The sequence below is a fragment of the Brachycentrus maculatus genome, unplaced genomic scaffold (assembly GCF_059751285.1).
Source record: "Brachycentrus maculatus isolate JH-2025_06_01 unplaced genomic scaffold, ASM5975128v1 h1tg000144l, whole genome shotgun sequence".
Taxonomy (NCBI): domain Eukaryota; kingdom Metazoa; phylum Arthropoda; class Insecta; order Trichoptera; family Brachycentridae; genus Brachycentrus; species Brachycentrus maculatus.
This window is the reverse complement of record NW_028280897.1, coordinates 952,900-975,664: the sequence shown is the minus strand read 5'-3', so window position 1 is coordinate 975,664 and position 22,765 is coordinate 952,900. Positions and strand designations below refer to the sequence as shown.

At 32.3% G+C, this 22,765-nt stretch overlaps 1 protein-coding gene across 3 annotated transcripts; it reads left to right on the top strand.

Moving 5' to 3' along the window:
• Positions 1-4,160: 4,160 nt before the first annotated feature.
• LOC148308884 (cell death-inducing p53-target protein 1) lies at positions 4,161-20,394 on the top strand. 3 transcript variants are annotated; one of them, XM_088260861.1, is made up of 5 exons: positions 4,161-4,408; positions 7,052-7,148; positions 17,774-17,901; positions 18,644-18,791; positions 19,862-20,394. In XM_088260861.1, exons 3-5 carry the CDS (start codon positions 17,775-17,777, stop codon positions 19,965-19,967), a joined length of 381 nt encoding a protein of 126 aa, XP_088116987.1. In that variant the 5' UTR covers positions 4,161-4,408; positions 7,052-7,148; position 17,774; the 3' UTR covers positions 19,968-20,394. The 3 variants fall into 3 exon arrangements, with proteins under 3 accessions (XP_088116987.1, XP_088116986.1, XP_088116985.1); XM_088260860.1 differs by lacking the exons at positions 4,161-4,408; positions 7,052-7,148 and adding an exon at positions 7,264-7,560; XM_088260859.1 differs by lacking the exons at positions 4,161-4,408; positions 7,052-7,148 and adding an exon at positions 15,402-15,560.
• Positions 20,395-22,765: the final 2,371 nt, after the last annotated feature.

The following is a 22,765-nucleotide window of genomic DNA, read 5'->3' as shown; positions in this document are numbered from 1 at the left end:
TGTTACGGGTAAAGCGAATACGAAGTAATCCTTGGTTAATCCGGGTTAACTTAGCATTACCCAATGCTGTTGGGTAAACTTCGAAAACTGACAAAAATAAAATTTAATTCGCAGTTTACTTGTGTACACCTAGGCCTACCCAATGCTGATTGGATAATATTAGAAAAACGTAGACAATATAAGTACAAAATCAGTGCAAAGGAACGTTTAAACAAAATATTTGAATTTGTTCATCTTATTAAAAAAAAATCGTTAAAAGTACCAAACGTATTATGTAGTAAATTTTAAAAACCTAACCCAACCTAACATTACCCGGCCAGTGTTGGGTAGACCTAGGTAAACTGCAAATTCCATTTTTTCAGTTTTCGAACGTTACCCAGCAGGATTGGGTAATGCTAAGTTAAGCCGGATAAATCTAGGTTTACATCGTATTCTAGCATTACCCTCAACATATACTTTCATATGGAATTTGGCAAACCTGAAGTGTTCTAAAATTTGATGTATTTTGAAATGTATTATTTTTAAATATTCTAGAAACTAAGAACGATATGTAATACCTACATACATACCATAAATAAGCGATTGTTAGTGATAAGGTGACAAGCGGTGAGAATTTGAATTACCTTATATAGTTTTTATTACTTATACTATAATTTTAATTATATATTTGTCGAATTTGATCGATTCCTTATGGGGCCAATTTCACCCTTATTTATGTTTCATATCATCTTGAACTAGTGCATAACTAAATGAACTGATGTTATGCAATGCTCTAATAAAATTATTAAAACGTATTTCGTACTTTTTGATGTGTTTAGATATAAGAATATTAATATAAGAATATTATAGGTAAGTCGTCATAGTGGATTTGGTTTGAACCGAGTCAACTATGGAAAAAATTGAGTTGTGTGACGAAATTTCAATCGTTGTGTTCTTTTGATTATAAATAAAGTTAGTTATTTCTCTAATGATGTTTTATTTTGTCCTTAAAAACCCGTCCTTTTATCAACTCACTAATCACCACGCAGCTTCCCCGCAGGAGTAGGCAGATAAAGTAGAACGCCACACGTTGGTGTGACAGATTGCTGTCTTTGTAAACATTCTTCGCCTCCTCCACAGTCATGCTTCTCCTCATACATACCTGCCGATTATTCTGACTCTTGATACAACAACTTCCAAGTATTTTAAATACTTGATCTTGCCGAGTTTTCCTCTGTCTTCTTCTGTTCCCATTTCAATTTATATTCGCCTCATTAATTTGTTTTACCGTTCTTTCCTCACTCAGTCGTTGCACAAATCTACGATTATGCCTTCCATTCTTATTTCACCACTCGAATATCTATCACACGCCGTTTCGCATTTCCACTACATTTAGTCTACTGTCATCCTCATTTTGCTTCACTTCCATACATTATCGGTAGTTATTATCTAACATCATGGCATAATAATTCCTTGTATAACACATCACCATCCACTTATCTATGTTGAAACCCGACTTGTTATCTCTGTCCCAATCGAAACTTGTATTAATATCCTGTTGCATCCTTGTACAGTTATCAATCGAACAAATATTGTAATAGGTAAAGTTTCAGATCATCGGCGATAAGGAAAAAAACAGAATTGTAAACATTTGCATACATCATTCATGAATAAAAAAGTAGCGATTTTAAATTCACGCCTTAGGTATACAAGAGAAAGTAAAAACGTTATATTTCTCCGATTTAAATAATATATTACAATGTAGATAAGTATGTATTTATTTAAACACGAATGTTGATAACCGCCATATTATTATATAAATAAAATTGATTGCATCGTCAAGTCGATATAATATTTTTAATAATTCGTTGCAGATAGCTTTTGGCCTTAAAAATAATGATAAAAATTGCAATACGAAATAGATATCCTTATCAGGAAATTCATAATAGAGCCCGAATATTTGTTTATCCTTGGGCGCGGGTCGTCAATGTTAAACATAACTGATAACTCAATAATTATGAGATTATTGTTGCAGGAGAATTGTTTTTACACGTTGTGAGAAAGTGATGTTTAGTTGGGAGGGAATTTATCGTTAAATATAATATAACGACGAGATATCGACGAAAAATTTGGCAATAACACATTTGTTTATCATACACTCGATTTCAAATTACAATAATGTACCCTCACTGAGTTATTCCATAGCGAGAGCACATGTTACAATACTTATTTAACTAACTAACTAACCAACACATCAAATAGAACACCTTAAAATATGTAGAATCTTTGATAAAACAGAATCTTTGCAAACATTCATCGCCTCTTCCAAAGTCATGCATCTCCTCATACATTTCCTCCGATTATTTCGACTACTGACCTGGTCGCTTTCTATTCAATAAGATCAAGTATTTGACATACCCGATCGTGCCAAGTTTTCCACCGTCTTCCTGTTTCTTCTTCCAACTAAATTTGTCTCATAAATTTAAGTACTATGTATATTAGACTGAAATGTAAAAAGTTACAAATAATTTCATTTATTTATGTATTGGTTGGATGGAACCAATTAAAAAAATATACATACGAGTATACCTAATACGCCGTATGTATATTTTTTATATACGTATAATAATACCATTTCGCCGAACCGGTCCTTAAACCTTTGTTGTCACACAATTTTCCATTGAGATCATGTATCGGAGATACAAGAAGTCGCCTTAATCTGATAGGCCTCCCATTAGATACCTGGGACCCAGTTCCATCAGTACAAACTTGGTTAAGAAAATGTAACCACATAGTTGATGACACTAGGATTAAAAAAGGATAATCAAAGCATGTAGACGACAATGAAAAGGCAATTTGGAAGTATTTCAAAAACTGACTGAATTATTTTTTAGTTATTTTATTTAATGTACTGTGTTCATTATTATTTTTTTTTTAGTTTTTTCATGTAGGATGTAGATACCTACTTTGCTACAAAGCTGGTATATATACTGTGATTTAGGTTCTACAACATTGTTACATTACTTTAAATTGACTTTTAAATCTGTGCTTACTATTATAATTGGAGCATTCTCAGTTGCTAAGTGCAGAATAAAGCAAATAAATGATTGAATGTAAAAAAAAAATTATGGGGGGGGGTAGGGGTAGTGCCTAAAGGGAGAACCGGTTCTTGAAAATTTTGAATCCCATCACTGTATATAGTGCTTCATTAATATTTGAGTGGCATAAGGCGGCACGTACAACGTAACTTAAGTAAAGTGCTGTGCTGTACTGTATTACAAGTTTTCGACTAATCCGAACTTTTCCAAATCCGAACAGGCCACAGCCCCAATAAGTTAGGATTTACAGGGTTCCACTATAGATGCCTAGGTTACCAAATTAGAGAGAGAGGGGTCACTTTTTCTGTAGCATTATGCGGTGTACGAAGGACAAACCTGTATTTATTGTTATTCGGTCATTTTCCCCAATTAGCCACTCGACCCAAAATAACTTCATCCGGCGCTGATCATGCAGTGGACCACAATGGGTAGAATTGTTGATGACAGCAAAAAATTAATGAAATACGGCGCTTCTCGTACGATCAAATAAATTTATTTTTATTTTTAAAAAATCTGACTATCGTCCAAACTCGACCATGCAATTAAAAATTGGTTGTGTTTTTAAGCAAATCTTTTTCTTAATTTTTTTTAATGAAGCTGCTTTAGATGCAGAAGGCCAATTGGTCTGGATCAGACTATAAAGTGAAACGCTTACCCATCTCCGAATTCAACCGCTAGTTGAAAGGCAAGAGTAGAATAATCGTTTTCAGGAGAATTATTTTCATTCAAGCAATATTCCTTCTTTTTTTTGTGGATCGTAATATATTTATTTATTTAGATTATATATTTACGTTCGTATACAATAGATAGAATGATATATGTAAATATGAAAAATGGCAAGCGCCGCTCAGACGATATTTTGTAAAAATGGCGCTATATAAATAAGAAATTTTTATCATTATTATTATAATCTTTTTACATAAACCATTTCTAACCGTTGAAAAATATTATTATGTAATTCCTTTTCCAACAAGGGGACAGTATAATAAGGTATTAATATCCCTTTTCGATCAGATAAAAACCGATAAGATAATTCACGATTCATTCGTAGATAATTCTCTCCTATAAATTGGCTGGTTCGAGCAAATGTAAGTATCATTGCCAATTGCCAAGCAAAGGTCGCCATTCCATTTTCGTAAAAATGGATATTATTTGATTAGTTATGAAGAAGAAAACAAGTTTTAATAGTTATTAATTTCACTTACTTTGGTAACGGCTCATTTGCCATGTAAGGGCATTTTGAAATCATGTGATAAGCTTAAATCAAATCTGTATCTCGGTCCACGCGTCAAAAACCAACCACAGCGAATGCAGGCTTCAACCGAATGGAGGTAAGATACAAAGGGAAAGACCTCATTTTTTATTTTGTATGGAATTTTCGTAACCAGGTTAAAAATTAACTTGAATTTGTGTATGCGGATATAAGAGAACTAAATTAGATATACAAAATGGATGGAAATGGACATCAAACTTTGAATGCGTATGTTTTTCTTGATGCACTTTAATGTTGGATGCATTTTGGTCCAAAAATTCTGCTTTCGTAACTATTCGTTTATTTTTATTTTCTAATCTTTTTGATATCAAAGATTAATTTGTACAGGGTTAATTTTAACTTATAAAATAGAGTATCACAAGGTAAGTGATTCAAATATTAATTATATCTAATCTTTTTACCGTATTTAAAATGCTGCGGCAAGCAGTATGCCCTAACATAACCATACCTAACCTAACTTAAATTATAACTTAAACTAACTGAAATATTTAAAATCCGTCTACGATCAAAGTGACTTTAATTAATTTTATAACAATGTTGATTATAAGTTTTAAAATAGAATATGGCAAGGTTAGTGCTCCAATTTTTAATTATACCTAACCAAGTTACCGTATTTAAAATTATGCGTAATATTAAATAAAAAAATCAAAGGATATGTCTGTATTTACCAATGTATTTTTTTTTTAAATGACGTATGTAAAATCCGACTGCAGGTCATCAGCGTTAGGTCACCAGATTACCATTTGCAATCAATTGGGATGGAACGAAAGTACTAACTTCGAACATCTCCAGTTTTTTTATTATTTAATTATCATTATCATGTTACGTTTGTTCAATAATATGTATTTTTTATTATTTCTGCTACAATGTAATTAATAATTCATATATTCAATAACATATTTTTATTTAAATTTTGCGACGAATGTGTGGAATATCATTGTATGACAGAGTTAAAAATGAAGATATAAGAATGTAAGGCTAAACTAGGGATAATTGATATGATAATGAAGAGTTCTTTAAGGTAGTACGAACATGTGGAGCGAATGGATAGCGAGAAAATGACTAAGAAAGTAAATTTGGCGAATGTAAGCAGAACGAGCACGATCAGATCAGAACGTAAAATCTGGTAGTGTCAAAAGTCTACGTGATGGGAGGGCATGTATGATCAAATGTTCGGATGTGAAGGAAGTTAGTATTGTGTGGCAATACAGACGAGTGTGGGGTTCCAATCCTCTCTGCCTACCCCTATAGATAAACCGCGGGATGGTAGTAGTAGTAGTACGTTTCACAATTTTTTGTGAATTGTATAATATGTAAGAATATGCTCAGTTTTCTTGAGGGAACTTTTAACCATTTAATATATTCCACTTTGATATCAATGAATCGCTTCCAATTAATTGAAAACATTTTTTTCTTCATATTTTATTGTCCAGCTCAGGAAAAATAAATAATATTAATTATGAGCATTTATAGTGATCAAACAGAATTGGGCTTAGTAATCAATTAGGCCAATTCTGTCGCGTCTGAATTTTCATAAATGTCATTTAGTCACAAATACGAATAAAAGGTTTTTCCGGTCCCCAATCATATTTGCCGCTAGATATTGACCATAGACCAACGTTACCTTGCCACGAGGAACAGTTTATCAATGACGATTTAGAAATGTTCTTGAACACCAAAATGTTTAGAATAAAGATGTGTGGGTGTCGTGTCATCTTAAAGAGGAAGACCGGAATCACATATTCTTTGAGTGTTCGTTAAACGACGGCTACCCGAACTTCTTACTAGATCTTTCCACTATTAACATTCCATTACATACTAATATCTTAATTTTATTAGCCTCCGCTAACAAACTTGTGTATAAATTAAAATGTGAATTTCTTAAGATAAATTGTATTTTATTATAAATTGTATTAAATGTGTAAAATAACTGTCTTAAACTAACATTACAAATAAAACTAACGCCACTAACAGGAATAATTATATTTAAAAAATTAATGTTAAATGTGTAAATGAAAAAAAGACTGGCTTGGAGACAGGACACTCTTGAATGGTGAAAAGCTATAAAAGAAGAAAAAGGAGAAGACCATAAGAATGCAAACCAACTGAAGTATTAGAAAAATGTATTATAATACACGTATTTGTCATTTTTTTTCATTTGGTTAATTTTCAATTTACGATAGTATGATTTGCACTAGGTATTTCCGTAACAAGGGCACAATGAAATTATTTGATTAGCAATTTGCCAATTATAAGTCATGCAATCATATGTTGTATAAATATCTCAACACAGTAGAAGTCTCTGTCAACACGTCTAGGCGCCCTTGAGGTAGTATTTTACGAAAATGGCGTTGTATAAATTATCCAAATTTATTATTATTCATTGATATTTCATATTTTCAAATTTTGTTGAATTGAGTAGTTCGCTTTAAGTATAATTTTAAGTTAATTGATTTGCGTCTTTTTATGTACCTACACGAAAAAGCATGACGGTGAACGTTAAATTCGTCCGGTTCAATGTAATATTTTTCCAATACTGACTTAATATACTGTTTTTCTTTTAAATTGAATTGCTTCTTTTTTATTGTATTTTTCAAAATGATTTTCAATGCGCGTTTAGTTTACCTAGATTGAAAAATGCTTTTATGATTTTGTCATCATCTATTAATCATTTTAATTTTTGTATTTTTTCATATTTCAGATATCAAGGATTACAGTGACATCAGTAAAATCTGCCCGTACCAACTGCAAATGGCGTTCAATCTTCTCTGCACACCTTTTCGGAAATAATGTAAAATGTAAGTAGATCAGTCGATGGGTATTCTTTGAAAAACGTGGCAACAGCCGAAGTGAAGTATGGCGGGAGCCATAGACTAAAAGATGTAATAATATCGAAAAGTTGCATGTAAACTTGAGATGTAGTTACGCACTAAGATGTAGAATGCACCCTTTTGAAATAAAAGAAGCTTTAAACACTACGGCGGAAGAGCAAGCGGTGATGTCATTTCTAAATATATAACTAAACATACATTTTTTGTTAGCAAAAGCAATTTAGTATAAGTTTAAAGTTTACGTTTATAGAGGTGAATTGAATAAGTGCATCTATCCTCTAATTTGATTTTTCCATTATTTCGTGTGCACGAGTGATAGTTGTTTTGGAGCCTCCGTGTTTCCTGCTTTCTCGTTGCGTTCTTCATTGATAAACAAAACGTAAGGGCGATTCATTTACTTCTGACAAGTGACCATATTGCAAGGTATAAGATGTAATCATAAAAATAAACTTTGCCAATGACGCTAGATTTACCAACTCCTATTCACCCGAAATGTTTTTTTGCTGTGCCTATTATCATGTTGCGAAAGTTGTCCTGTCAGATTCATGTAATTTGATGGCATAATTTTGTTCAGAACATTACATGAAAATGTTAGGTATTTTTAGATCAGCGATAAGTTTACGTTATCATATATGGGATTCTCCACTCTACCTCCGATTTCATCATCTCACCTGCGTTTTTATTATTGTTTTATTTTTATTTTTTTATTATTGCATTCTTCCAGCTTATGTTGTCTAATTTTCTTATACTTAATTTCCATTTCCATCTCGTTCATTTTTGTAATGAATTTCTCGTTCTATTTTTGTAGTTGAACGAGGATTTCATAATTTCTGCATCTTGTATCCTCTAAAAGACCGTGATGTTAAAGTCAGTTAAGTTCTCTCAATTTCTCTGTATATAATAAAGGTGTCAGTGTTAAGAAAGGTATTTAAAATTTGACCACCCACTGATGTGTATTTAATTAATTTGTGGTAAAGAAAAAAGACAAATTAAGACCTCAGGCCTGGGCCACCATACAGAAGTTAATGCCATTATTTGTGGTTATTATGAGCTTCGATCTTTGTCCATTCCTCGCTGAACAGTCTCATTCGATATCTGGTCTATCCATGATATTCGTAGCGTTCTATGGTAACCCCACATTCCAAAGGCCTGGATTTTGTTCATGATGAGGAGTATTCAAGTCTCGGATCCTTATAGCATCACAGACCAGACATGAGATTTGAGGACTCAAAGAGGAATTCTTAGTGACAGATGATGACAACATAAGATATTCTTTAGTTTTAGGAAGACACCCATTGCCACTCCTATATTTCTTTGCTTATTCTTATGGCTCTTCTTATTTTTTCATCACATCCCATCATTATTAACTCTCGCGGTTTTTTTTTTCTCTCATAAATGGAACTAAAAATATCAGATTATTTATTTTTTATTTAAAGAGTTTACATAATTTAAAGTTGTCCAGTTAAAAAAACCAAAACATCAGCAGTAAAAAATGTGAAAAAACTTGACCTAATTTTTAAAAAAAAGTCTAATTATAATAATAAAGAAAACTGAAAATAAAAAGATACAATTTGGTCATTTATCGAAGAATTTCCAATAAATTGTAATAAAAAGCAACTGGCGAGCTCAGTCGGGTTGTTTGTTTTATGTAACGCAAACAAGTGGATATACACGGGCAGTGTTCGGGTTTGCGCAATATGATACATGTGCCGTCCACGAACACTGCTTGTTCCAGTGTGGTTACTTAATGCATTTAAAAAATATATATATTTTCATATAATTTATATTTGAAGCACTAACTTTGTGATGTAAAACAAAGTTACATTTTAATTATATATATAAATATTTTCATTTACTATGCTAGTTGCTAAGCAGTAATTGATCTAGATTCGAGAACATGTGATAAACGGTACAAAGAAGGTCATATTGAAGATATGATGCATAGAATCTTTAAACAAATATAGTAGTTAACTAGTAGCATTAGCTAATTACTGTATGCTTTACCCTTTTTCTTTAAGTATTTATAGTAAATGTACATACCAAAAGATATCGGGAACAGTAGATTTAAAAAAAAAATTATAATGGCATTGCATATAAAATATATTGCTTTTGTCAATGTCAAGTTAATTAAATAATATTACTTAATTATAAAATATGATGGACTTATTACTGAACTATAAATTAATTGTGTTCAATTTCAAAAAGAAAACTAAGTTTTGCAGATAATTGGGTTCCCGCTCGCCAGGATGAGATGGATATCTGTAGGGAGGGGAATAAGCGGGGAGAGATTTTGAAAAAATGTTGGCATTTGGTCATTTATTGGGTAAACAAAGAATATATGGTTAAGGTCTTCCTCTTCAAAACGACACTCGCGAATATGGGACTCAAAGACACCACTCTTCGCAACATGCTCTCTCGTACAGCAATATCCCATCCTCATTCGACAAATAGTGGATGTATCTTTCTTGTTCATCGAAATTTTCCTAAACCAAAGACGGGATGGGACAGTAGGCTGAATGAGAGTAATGTTTTCCTTTTGAAAATTTGAAGATGTTGCATTTGAGGGACCAGCTGGAAGACCTATCAATATTTGGAATCGTCAAAAGGTCATCAGATGGGTAGTTAGAGAAATTCGTACTTCCATTTAAAACGGCTTCCTTATCTAGACAGTCGGCTTTTTATTTCCCGGAATGGAAAATATTGTGAATTTCTGAGTCTTTGTCCGTTCTATAACAGTGTCTAACCGCTATCACGAAGAGGATTTATTGCTGATCAATCGGGCATATCCCTTAAGCTCTTATCTCTAAATGCAATTAAACAAAGTGTATAAACAAATATTTATTTGCTCTAGTTTTGCAGTGGCGTAACATATTTAAAAGTTGAATCTGAGATCTTCTCGTTCATTCCATTTCTGCAAACCTAAGAGAAACCTATTACTGTAGTTAGTAAATAATCAAAATAATTTTGGATAATTCATATCGTGCCATTTTCATAAAGCACTGACTGAAGAGTGCTTAGTACGACCGCCTTAGGACAAGCTATAGTTGAAATTTATCAATGCTAAAATTAATGTAAGTTTGTTTTTTTTGTAAATATTTTATTTCAATTTATGTGCACCTATTTCTGTGTTCGGAATCTTCATTAAAACATATATAAAAATTATTTTAACTCAATATTAATGCTCAATATTATCGATTAATACTAATGGAGTCTTGGTTCCAATCGTAATGTATGGAAGTGAAGCATGGAGTTGGAAAAGGAGGATGAAAGTAGACTGAATGCAGTCAAAATGCGATCCCTCAGACGATTGTGTGGCAAAGCGATGTTTGATAGATGTTCGAATGATGAAATAAGAAAAAGCTGCAAGGCTGAGATAAGCATTATCGATAAAATTAAGAAAGGTGTGTTGAGATGGTTTGGACATGTGGAACGTATGAGTGAGGAAAGAACGGTTAAACAAATTTATGAGGCGAATGTTGTATGTAGGAAAAAGAAGCGGAGGAAAACCGAAGAAGACTTGACATGATCAAGTATTTCAAATACTTGAGAGCGGTCAGATCTGAAGTCGGAATAATCGATGGGTATGTATGAGGAAATTCATGAATGTGGAGGGGGAGAAGAATGTTTGCAAAGATAGATTGGTCTACTATTCTTTTCTCTCTACCTACCTCTGCAAAGAAGCGGCGTGATGGTTAGTTAGTTAGTTCAGCTCGAGTATTTTAAAATCCTTGGAAATACATAATTGTTGAAAAGCGAAGATGTTTGGAGCCCCATGGTGCCTTGCGAAACAATAACAGCTAATTCGATTCCAGATGTCTGGAATAATGAACAATAACCTAATTATTAATGACCTTTTTATACTGGAGCGCTTCTATATTTTATCTTACGAGTCCCGCAAATGTGTCTTGCTGGAACTACTTATTCAATATTTCAAATGTCACGATTAATTTATGGATATAAGTAAACAGCTGCAGATCCGATGATTTAGTTTCATAATAAATTTGTAAAACTTCTGGAAAGACCTTCGATTTTGGAGACCAGGGCTGATCACTTTACCTTCATTAATTATTGATCCGGTTAACACCGTGTTGTTCCGATGCAGTGCCATTTGGGTGCAGAGAGAACTCAATTGCTTATAAAGTACCATCGGTTGTTTTTGTTGGCCGACTCTTGGATTTTGGCCTAAGCTAATTTAAATGCCCAAAAAGTTTTGTGAATTTGTTTTTCAAATACTCTTTTCATATTACTCCTACAATCTTATGTACTCTTAATGTTTTCTCTAATTTAAAACTGCGATACATAAAACCTTAATTACGACTTAAGTTAAAACTAGCCATTCAAAAACATTTTCACTTATCTGTTTTCACACTAGACATGTGATATCATAATGCACATATTTTTATGGCCTGACCTTTCTGCAAACCAGATAACATGACTTTGAATCAGTGTTTCAAAGACATGGCTAGTTTTTAATTAAGTAGATAATATGTTACTTTGTAATATAATATCTCAATATAGCACATTATCAGAATTTGCTTTTATAATTATTTTTGTAAAATATACATCTTTTATTGAATTCTTCCTCTTCTTTGTGTGCTTTTGTAAGGTCTCTCTGACGTCGACTCACTTGAGAGTAATTGTCCCTGTCTTGGGCAGCTCTAAACAATGCCTCGACGATTATGATCCCCGTCCAATTTCGTACATTCCGGATGCATGCTACGCATTCTTACGATGTAACCACATTTTGAATGCCTCTAACCAGTTCATAGTGCTGATCGTGAGGGTTAACGATTGAACTCCGTATAGAAGTACTATCCCATCATAACACCTAATCATTCTTTGTTCATTCTGTTTGATTAAATTGAACAAATGTATTTTCAGTTTTGTTCATAAAGATCACTCTCACAGTTGGTAGGATAACTTTACCCGTGGCAGTTATTTGTAGCTGACCAAAACATGAGATGTCTCTCGGTTAATTAATTTGTCTGTAATGCTTAGCTTTTTAGGCAAACTAAATTAAATTTATGTATAGTTAACTATCAAATGCCCCTGAGCTGTTCAAATGTGGATTTGTCCAAAAATTAAATAGATTGACTGATATTATTACGTTACACCAAACACCAAATGTCATGATGTAATGTCTAACTAAGGAATATTACCTCATATTGAATAAATGAAAGCAGATGGTTTTCTAACTTCCATTTTCAGCTATAGTTTAAATGTATATTTTATTTGAATAATGATAATTAAATACGTGATTATTGAATTCAATTGTATTTGGCATAATTTAATGGTTTTCAACCTTTGAACTTCAGTTTTTAATCCCATCTAGTAAATAAATACAAATTTGAAGGTGTCTCAACTTTGCTGTTTTTTTATAAGGGACCTTTTTAAGATAGATTTTTTCATTGAATCTTACTGATTTTTATTGTGACATAATCTTGTTGTGCCTCTAGCCATCCAATCACAGTCTCTAATCCTTGCACTACTTCTTGGTATGATGGAACTTCAACTGACTCCTCTATCGGTCCACGTCTTGGTCGACTTCATCTTAATTAGTTTGGTTGTTTACATTTCAGACTATATCCTCATCTGTTTAAACATGACAGATTTTTTTATCTTTTTCGATACTAACTCATGGTAATTTGTTCACGTGGGCGTTCTTCTTAGCCAGAGTGCCCAAACATTTTGGAAGGGGGCTTTAACTTTCTTGTCATGGTTCTTTTCCGCTTTCTGCGTATAGTTTGCAAATCCTTTCTTTTTTTCTCTTTTTTCTCAACAAGATCAGTTGTTTCTTAATATACGGTCCCTTTTTCTTTGATTACCTTTCTTATGAGGAAACCTCTACCGATAGCTTGTACTTTGATAACTGATTTTCGAATTCTTGAGAATGAAGCCATTTGCTGTCGGGATAGTATGGCGATGGCGGCTTGGAGATGTAGACATCCTCTACGCATGGTCAGATATTTTTGTCTCTATCGGCTAGCCCTCCAGTGCTTTTGAAATTTCAAAGCGGCAGCCGGCTCATGGAATATATTTACATCTGCCTGTAGCTCACTCCATGCGTTTTTTTTTCACCTTCATCTATTATAGTAAGCTGTTATTCATATAATAAATAAATTAAGTAAAAGTTACACTATTCTTTTCGATTGGTTGCCCACCAAAATATTACTCGACAAGAACTTTAACCTTAAAGGTCTATTATTTACCTTGCAGTGCTTGTATGTATTTTCTGTATTTTTTACACTAGGCAACATAAAACAAAAATGACAAAAAAAAGACCCGCGGTATATCAGAATGCACATTATAAAAGATGCGCTGGAACCGGCTTTTCCGTATAAAATTAAAACACTGACAGTATAAATACAAACCGTTTTGTTGCAAAATTTAAACAGTTATTGATGACATACAGGTAGTTCTAGTCGTGTTTATATTAATACACTCAAAAGTGGTTTTAAAGTGTCACGTCATTCCATAATGCTAATGCCAAATAGAAATAAACAATTAAATATTCATTTAACATGCAGTAACCAGTAATTTCGAATTTTTTACATCCCTCGCATGTACTTATAACTCAGTACTATGCGCTGAGAGGTATGCTGAAGGGGGCTAGGACAAAGGTATTGATTTTTTAAGTAAAATTAAGATACAATAAGCAAAAGCGAATTTTATTTTTTGATATTCTGAATTTATTTTAATGAAAGGAAGCAGTTCTACTAGAATTTTTATTTTATTATATATTTTTTTTTACACTTTATGTGTAAATGACGAGTTCAGTATATTAGTTGTGCGACAAACACAATATACATATATATATATATATATATATATATATATATATATATATATATATATATATATATATATATATATATATATATATATATATCATAAAATTGACACGTTGCTGCATATGTAAGTTCTCGGCAACATCTATGGTTGAGTTCAGTAAGCTTTTTATTTAGAATAGACCCTGATTTTAAATGGATTTTATTTGATTACATCCATATTATTCTTCATCTATGTTGAGATGTCAATCTATAAATAACTCTCAAGTGTAGAAACCCAAATTTCTGAACAGAAATATACTAAAATATTGTACATATAAGTGTATTACAATTTTTTTGTTAGTTTGAAGGTTTGAAACCAGTTGTATTGTTAGAATGACAGTATTCAATTTGGTGTGGAGTGAGAAATAATTTATTTATTGTTGTGTGCCCACTCTGTTCACAAACACAATTTTTATTGCTTGCGGTTGTCCTTGAATGGACGGAATAATTTTGCATTTCAGATATGTTTTTGTTGGAAAACAGATTTATCATATTACGTGGAATTTTAAATCATATCACCAGAGTGCAAGAGGGGACAAGTGACCCCTGCTATTTTCAAGTAATCAAATTTATTTATATTCACACTTTAGTAATAAAATAAATAAATAACAAATATAACAGCCGACAAATGGTCGCTAATTAAATGTTTTAAAAAATATAATAACTAACTAACCAAATAACCACTATATTATTTACAGATTTGGCGTTTAATTTGCAGAACTCCAATTTAATTTATATATTAAATGTTAAAATCAAATACTGAATATTTGAGTCTACCTAATTTGTATTTTATAGTTGAACCCAGAAACTTAGACTCATCCTGAGAGAATAATATTGTAATAGACCATTGTGCTGTCTCTAGAAATCCAAATGATTTGCCTTCATTCATAAATTAAATCTACAAAAATTGCACTTTTTTGAAAAGTGAATATAGTTCTCAGTAGATACTTTTTGGTCTTGAGTTAGCTGCAGCTTGAAAACTTCGAAGTTTGAAGGCTTCAAAACTGGTTTGCAATATGCAATTTTGAGGATATTGTAGTTTCAAATTGGATGGTGTCACCAGATAGTTTTGCTTATGACACCATCATGGTGTCAACGGGGTTTGCCCGATAGTCTTAATGGGAAAATAATTTGGTGTCACTGGACGGCATAATGTTAACAGCAAAAGAATGAATGCTATTGATTACATGTTTTCTTTAGTGCAAAACTCAGTACAAATGTACCGGATAAAATATATTGATATGATAGCATTCATAGAAGGGTCAAAATGTTAACGTATTGTGGGATATTTGCGATATGCTTTTATATATTTTTTATTATTATAACGTAATCAGCTCCTCAGGTATCAGCTCGCGGGCCAAATAAAAGGCGCGTGCGAAGCAGCAAATATGTCTTTATTCGAACACCATCTCTAGAAGTTGGACGTGTTTGTCGTCCGGGATCATCCAAAATATATTATTATTGCGCATTACTGCGTGATGCTTAATATATTCTTTCTTCACTCTTATTTTCAAGACCATGCATCTTAAAGTCTTAACTTCAATACCAGGTATGTGCTTTTAAATAATATAGCAAATGCATACCTTACAATCTGTTCCTTATATTAATTATTTATTTATTTATAAGTGCTCATACTCATAGTATGAGCACTTTTCGGTATTTATTTAAATTTGAATATTTTCAGCATGAAATGAAATTCTTGTTACGTGTGGAAAAAAATTCAATTTTTTTAAATTAATTGATTCATCAGTCATTTTGTGGTAATTAATATTTATCTATTTTTAATTTAAGTTTTACTTGGTAAATACCACTATTTATTCAAATATAATGTGATACAAGTTTCGATGCATTCTGCATCATTTTCGAACACCGTTTGTGAAGCTAAATTTTAGAGTTATGTCCTTGGGACGTTGAAGGATAAGAGAAGGGGAAGGAGCTGTTTCTTAATTTTATTTATCATTTCTATTTTTTTTAATAATTGTTTAAATATGTTAAAACTTTGTATTATTTAATTATTGTTTTGCGGAGACCACATATGTAGTTTGTCAGTGGAGTTATTTAAAAAAACACTTTTGTTGAAATAATATTTTCATAAAAAATGTACATATACAAGAGAATTTTTTTATTTTTATAAAATCTGTATTAACACTATCGCGTCGGTCACAAATAATATTAAAATTACTACTATTATGGGGCTGAAAATAATGAATTGTTTTAGTAAAATGTCCAATATTTATATGTTAAAATATTTTTTTTAAAACCTGAAGAGGTTCTCCGTCTGTGTTCCATATATTGAGGGCCACATGTTATTTTGTTCTGGTTAGTAATATTCTTTTAGTGGCATCTGTGGGCAAAATCTTAAAATAATATTACTCTGACCGATCTTTTTTACGTTCAATATAAGACATTTGCAAAGACTCGTATACAAGTCATCCGTGCTTTAAAGAAATCTTAAAGACTTGTATATCTGTAGCAAGGCCACTTGTTATTTTGTTCTGGTTAATAATATCTTTCTATTAGTATCTGTGGGCAAAATTTTGAAGTAACCTTGCTCTAACTGATCTTTTTTGCATTCAAAGTGTGACATACGCAATGTTTCGTATACGAGTCATCCGTGGCAAATGCGTTAGTATAAATGCAAATGTTTTTTTGTACAAAATAATAAATCTGCTAAAGACTGCTTTGAAATTTTTACACAACATTGCACTGTTTGGCTGTGACTAGTAAAGACTTTTTTTCATCGCTATGGGAGCGCCACCTGTTGAATGTATCAGCAGCACACGCAATCTTAAACATTTCTTATGGCGTCAGCGTGCTTCTTGACACAGGAACGCGTGAGCTAGTATAGCTAGTTCTTAACATATATTAACTCTTGCTCGCTAATCCATTCCTTTCTTTTCTTTTTCTTCCATAAAATTAATTTGTTAGCATGCGATGATTTTATATGTTTTGTTTTCTCGGTAATAAGTAAAGCAAGTCCAAAATGTGCCCATATTAAGAACTGATCAATATAACTTTGTAAATCGCTGTATAGGCGGCATTTGGTCTTCACCGAGTATAAATCTGATCTCCAGACAGCCTTCATACTGTTAAATGTGGACCTTGCGAGTCCTAAGCGCACTCCCAGTTCCTTTTGAAAGCTGCCATTTTCAGTCGCGTACACTCCCAAGTACTTGAAACTCTCGACCCTTTCGATGAGCTGGTTACGCAACGTCAACGTTTATATATTAGTTTATACAAAATTTGAGCTCCTCTAGAACTTGACAGGTGGAACTGCTATCTATAGAGAATTTAAAATACGCCAACCACTGCAATACATACATGTGCTTACACGTAAATAAACTAGCTAAATACAATATTCATCATGACTTGTGATAACCGGTTAAATGAAATAAAACGGGCACATAAAGAGTTATTTTCCCATTTCCCTGTATACATGTAGACCCAGTGTTACCTTGTTTGTTTATTACCCGTTTAAGGTAATAAGAAATTATTATTAGAAAGAAAAAAATAGTTTAATCCTCTCGGGAGTCAAACTCGAGATCTCTAGTACGGTAGCCAAACGCGTCAAACATTATGTTACGTAGTTTATTTTATTTATTTAGGAATTATACAGCTTGTACATAAAAAATATTAAATAAATAGTTAGATTGACGATGATAAAAGTCAATTAAACAATTCTGCAATTGGTTAGACTCATGCGTATGTTTAATCTGATTATTTGAGTTTTTGTAAGTAATTTTGTTTTTGTTTTGTTTACAGAATGAATAAGAGTTCTGCACCGCCCAGCTATGGATTCACAGTGCCCGCGCCCGCTGCTCCGCCTAGTTATGCCCAGGCCGTGGGGGGAGTTGGACCTTCCAGCCCCTTTGTTCCCCCACAAACCACCGGTAAGACACCTTGTGATTTATCAATATGTTTTTGTAAGGAATATGAAATTATGGATACAGACGTGTACAAAGTATTTTTTTTGTATATTAAAAGCACTGTTAACTTGGTGGTATGGTAATATAACACTCTCCTTACCATTCATCATTCACTTTGTGTAATGCCTTAATAATAATTTTTTTCTGAATTCGCTAATCATCTTATATCTGAAGACCATAATTTTAATAAATCAACGGGTATAGAAGTTTTACGTGTAAATAAAACTGGTTTTTGTTGAGATAATCTAGAAGAATTTAAAAAAGCAAAGCAATCAATTAAGACTTACCCATAATTTAAATTTAACTTCGAGTCCACATTTAAAAATATTCCCATTGTGATTCATTTGTCTTCTTTCTCTCTTTCAAAATTTTATTTTAGCTTAAATGTCAAACCGTAATAATTTTATATTATTGACCTGTCAATGAAATGATTATTCCGAAACTGGTAGTCACGAATAAGTGTTTATAAAAGTGGTATTACACTAAGTGAATGTTAAATGATAAGGAGATTGTTAGTGTATAAAGTGATCACTTAAACCAAACAAGTATGGTTTTTAAACCATATAAATGCCAAAACTTCCATATCTCTTTTGAATACAATTACTTTTTCTCTGTTGAAACAGGGAATCTAGAGTCAACACGGTTTCGGATAGAATATTTATTGTTTTCATAATTTCCATGTTTGTTATTTTGATAATTGTTTCAGGACCTGCAATAATGACAACAGTGGTGCCCGTGGGACCTAGTGCTACACACACGATCTGCCCCAGTTGCCATGCAGAAATAGATACCACCATCAAGAAGGAACCCGGTATAATCGCCTACATATCCGGGATAGTCATTGCATTGCTCGGGTAAGATATCATCTTGTAATCTTATAATATAAACATTCACATATTAACTTTTCCATATCCGCTCTCCATCTAGAGTATATATATATATATATATATATATATATATATATATATATATATATATATATATATATATATATATATATATATATATAGTCCACAAAAGGTCTCCGGGCTCTTCAGCCGCCAACTCCCTTGCATTATCCCAATTCGGGTCCATGTCCCGAATTGCCGACAGATTGTCAGCAGTGGACGTCCTGGGCGACAGGTACCTGACGCCTTGTGAATGAGGCAAGCTTGACGACGGCTCTTGGGAGTCACGCAACAATGTACATGGCCTAGCCAACTGAATCGCCTCTTCTTGACGACAGTTGTGATCGAGGGTTACTGTGTCCTATACCGTATTTCCTATACGCCTGCTCTGGGCCCTTGTAAGGTGCCATGTCCTACTGGCGATGCAGGCATTATATAGGTGGCGTTTGGTCCTCATCAAGTTCAAATCCGATTTTCAGACAGCCTTCAAACTGTTGAATGCGGTGCCTGCAAAACGCACTCCCTGTTCTTTACGAAGGCTGGCATTTTTCATTATATAAACTCTAAAGTACTTGCAACTCTCAGCCCTCTCGATGAGTTAGTTTCTGAACTTCAACGGTTGCTGGGCATCTAGGCATGAGGTGTTGCGCAAATTCCACTCCAAAAACACTAATATTGGTCAGACGTGGCTTACTCGTGGAAACTTATCCTCCTCTGCGTTAGTGATAAGGAAATCTCAAAAATATCAATGCCATATCTTCCATTTCATTCCTAAATTATTTAGTGTTTTGTGCGTCTTTACGGCCTTTAATAAATACATCACGAATGCTACCACCTCTCTCGATAAATCCCTATGACTCATCGCAGATTTCATGTCACTAAAATAAAATTGAATATCAAGTTAACACCGTGTCGATCCATGCGGTGCCCCATGCATCATTAGCTACAAACGGGTGTCAGAAGAGAATGATGTAAATAATGTACAAAAGAAGTGTTTCAAACAAAGATTATATTTGTTTTTTTTCTAATTATTTCAGATGCACGTTAGGCTGCTGCCTCATTCCTTGCTGCATTGAAGAATGCAAGGATGTCCACCACTCTTGCCCCAACTGTGGCGCCTACCTCGGGCGGTTCCGTCGATAAACGCTCCATATCCAACACCAAACACTTCATAAGACCTCTTCACTTCACAATTATCACAAAAGGTTTTTTTATTTTTATTTCACTAAAGCCAGGGACAAGCTTAAGCTCTAAAAACCGACCCCAGAAAGTAAGAATGTCATATTATTATAATAGATTGTCATAGTTTCTAATAGAATCCCATAAAAAATCAGTTACATATTTGCACAATTTTTACTGCAGCTTTTGATTCCATGCGGAATTTAACACATAAATTTATGTGCTGAATACACCTGGGTTTTGATTTTTCAGATTTTATAATTTATATCATTTAGTGAAGACCGTAATTATCTTAAATTTTTTAATTATATAAACTTTTTTCTTCTTCATAACTGTCAAATTAAAAAAAAACAACAAAAAAACAAAAAAAAAAATATTCTCTTTAATAATTTTTTTTTTATTTGCTTTATAAATTATTCTATACTTACTTAAATCAGCTTTATATATAATTTTTGTGTACTTTTTTTGTTATTACTATGTAGTATATAATACTTTTAATGCATGCATATCATTTACTTCTCTACTTAATATATATTATAATAATATCCCATATATTAGCATGTTTTTATATTTATATACATATAAAAAGAAAATCATATATATATTGTAGGTATACTGGCAAAAAACTTTAACTCTAAAATCCCTGTTTGAAATGTCCCTGTTATTTAAAGCTTTTAGCCTGAATAAAATATTTGCTATTAAACTCAAAGTGTAATTTACTTTTATCACCACACACACATTTTTCAAATATTTTTTGCCAGTTTATAGAACGTTGAAAACATTATGATATGCATCATCAAGTCAAAATTTTTAATTTTTGAGTTAACATTTTTTGCCAGTATACCCACGATTTACTTTTCTGGTTCCATTCATTGGAATTGGGTAATTGTAACAATTCTTTTGACTTTTTACCACATTTGTGTTCAAATCACCTAAAGGACATCACCATATAGTAATTTAATACATCTTTCATTTACCATAAACTCTTTACTTACGAATGGTATATTTAAAAAACAAGATTTAAGAAAAGAGATTCTGTATATAAAATACTAATAGAATTTTTATACATTTTTTCATTTCTTCTTCTGCTTCTAAACCTTATCTGCACCCAATGGTGCGTAGGGCACTTCATCATATTGACTCAGTGTTATCTTGATCGTACCTTCCACCAATCCTGCTCTTCAGGTACCAGTCCTGGGTAAAAGGAAAATAAATATTGAGTGAAAAGTCATTAATATTTATTTTGATCCTGCCAGGAATCGAATCCTGGACCTCCAGCATGGTAACTAAACAGTCGGACAATTTATTTATTTTCCCACTAACACATTATATGTTTTTAAAATTATGTTGCATAAAAATTAAATCACCAAAAATTAATAACATGAAAATCCTGCTATTAAAAACCTATTATTTATCTTTTCAAAGTAATTGGTATGTATAATATGCGTAACTTTGAAAATAAAAGCGATTTTTAATAATAGTGTTAAAATGAAATTTAATTTATGATGATCTAATTTTTCAGCTTATTTTAAAAATATATTATTTGTCTTATAAAGGAGTTAGTGAAAGAATGAAAGAATCGATGAATGTGTAGAGTTTTTGTGGTCCAGGCAAGAATGGAAGACGAAGCACGGTAGGATGAAGTATGATGAGAAGGAGAATGCTTGGTTAAATATGAATGTTAAAAAATTACATTCTAACTTGCAGTTTTACGGGTATTATCAAATGCAAGTATGAATGACATCAATACGTGGGAAATCAGTATTATTCGTTAGTGCGAACTAAAGTGAAAGATGGAATGGAAGAAAGTGTTTGAAAGTCATAGAGGGAAGTACGAATAAGTTTGCGTGAAGTATGGCAGGAATAATATAATTAATATTTAAAAGAACTTGTTTTTTGATAACTATTTTTATAACTTATAAAATAACTTTGTTATTAACACATTGTTTGAGGGCTGTTGCCATCAACCCCGACCCTAATTATGTTCAGACAGTCTGCTCCGACCCTTAGTAAACTAATCACAACTGCAAACCCAATTCCCATCTGTACAATGTTTTATGATCTCTTTTCGACTCTACCAAAAGTGAGCAAATAGAACGCTTTTAAACGTTTCCCGCAAACAATGTGTCAATATATTATAATTAAAAAATAATGTTTGAAAAAAAAAGTTATTATAACTTAAAAAAATACCTTTTTTATAAATATGTAGTAGGTTTATAAAAAAGTTATTTTTGTAAGTTGTAATAATATGTGTAATGAAGGTACAATAGCTTTTTTACAACTTAAAAATAACTTTGTTATAAGTATGTAATGATTTTATAAAAAAGTTATTTTTAATGTAAAGACACAAACTACCTTATAAGGGCAAGAAATAATGAATGCCAATGGAGGAAAGTATGAATGAGATAATACTGACGAACTAAATGAGTAGTAAAGTAAGTAAAGAGGTAAAAGAAATATGTATTAAAGTGTATCCCTTTTTTGCGATTTTCATGATAATTCTTTTTTCTAAATTTCATTGTTTTATAAATATACATATCATTCGTAATCATAAAAGAGTTAATGGTGAAATAAATAATCATCAAAATACTTGATACATCTAAAATGCATGCTCCTTCCTCACTCTTTCATACTCCTCGTTCCTTCCACCCAAATCCTTCTAAGTGCAAAGATCCCTGCTCGTCAGGTAGCAAGCTGCGACCTAGCCAAACCCAGAAGTACACGTGTCCTCATTGGCCAGCAGACAACTCTCCACTCCTCAC

What these genes read in the sequence shown, in the direction of transcription:
- LOC148308884 (XM_088260861.1), top strand. Translation starts at nt 17,775, where the DNA reads ATGAATAAGAGTTCTGCACCGCCCAGCTATGGATTCACAGTGCCCGCG. An exon ending in TGTTCCCCCACAAACCACCG is followed by an intron (nt 17,902 to 18,643) that starts GTAAGACACCTT and finishes TAATTGTTTCAG; the next exon opens with GACCTGCAATAATGACAACA. An exon ending in ATAGTCATTGCATTGCTCGG is followed by an intron (nt 18,792 to 19,861) that starts GTAAGATATCAT and finishes TAATTATTTCAG; the next exon opens with ATGCACGTTAGGCTGCTGCC.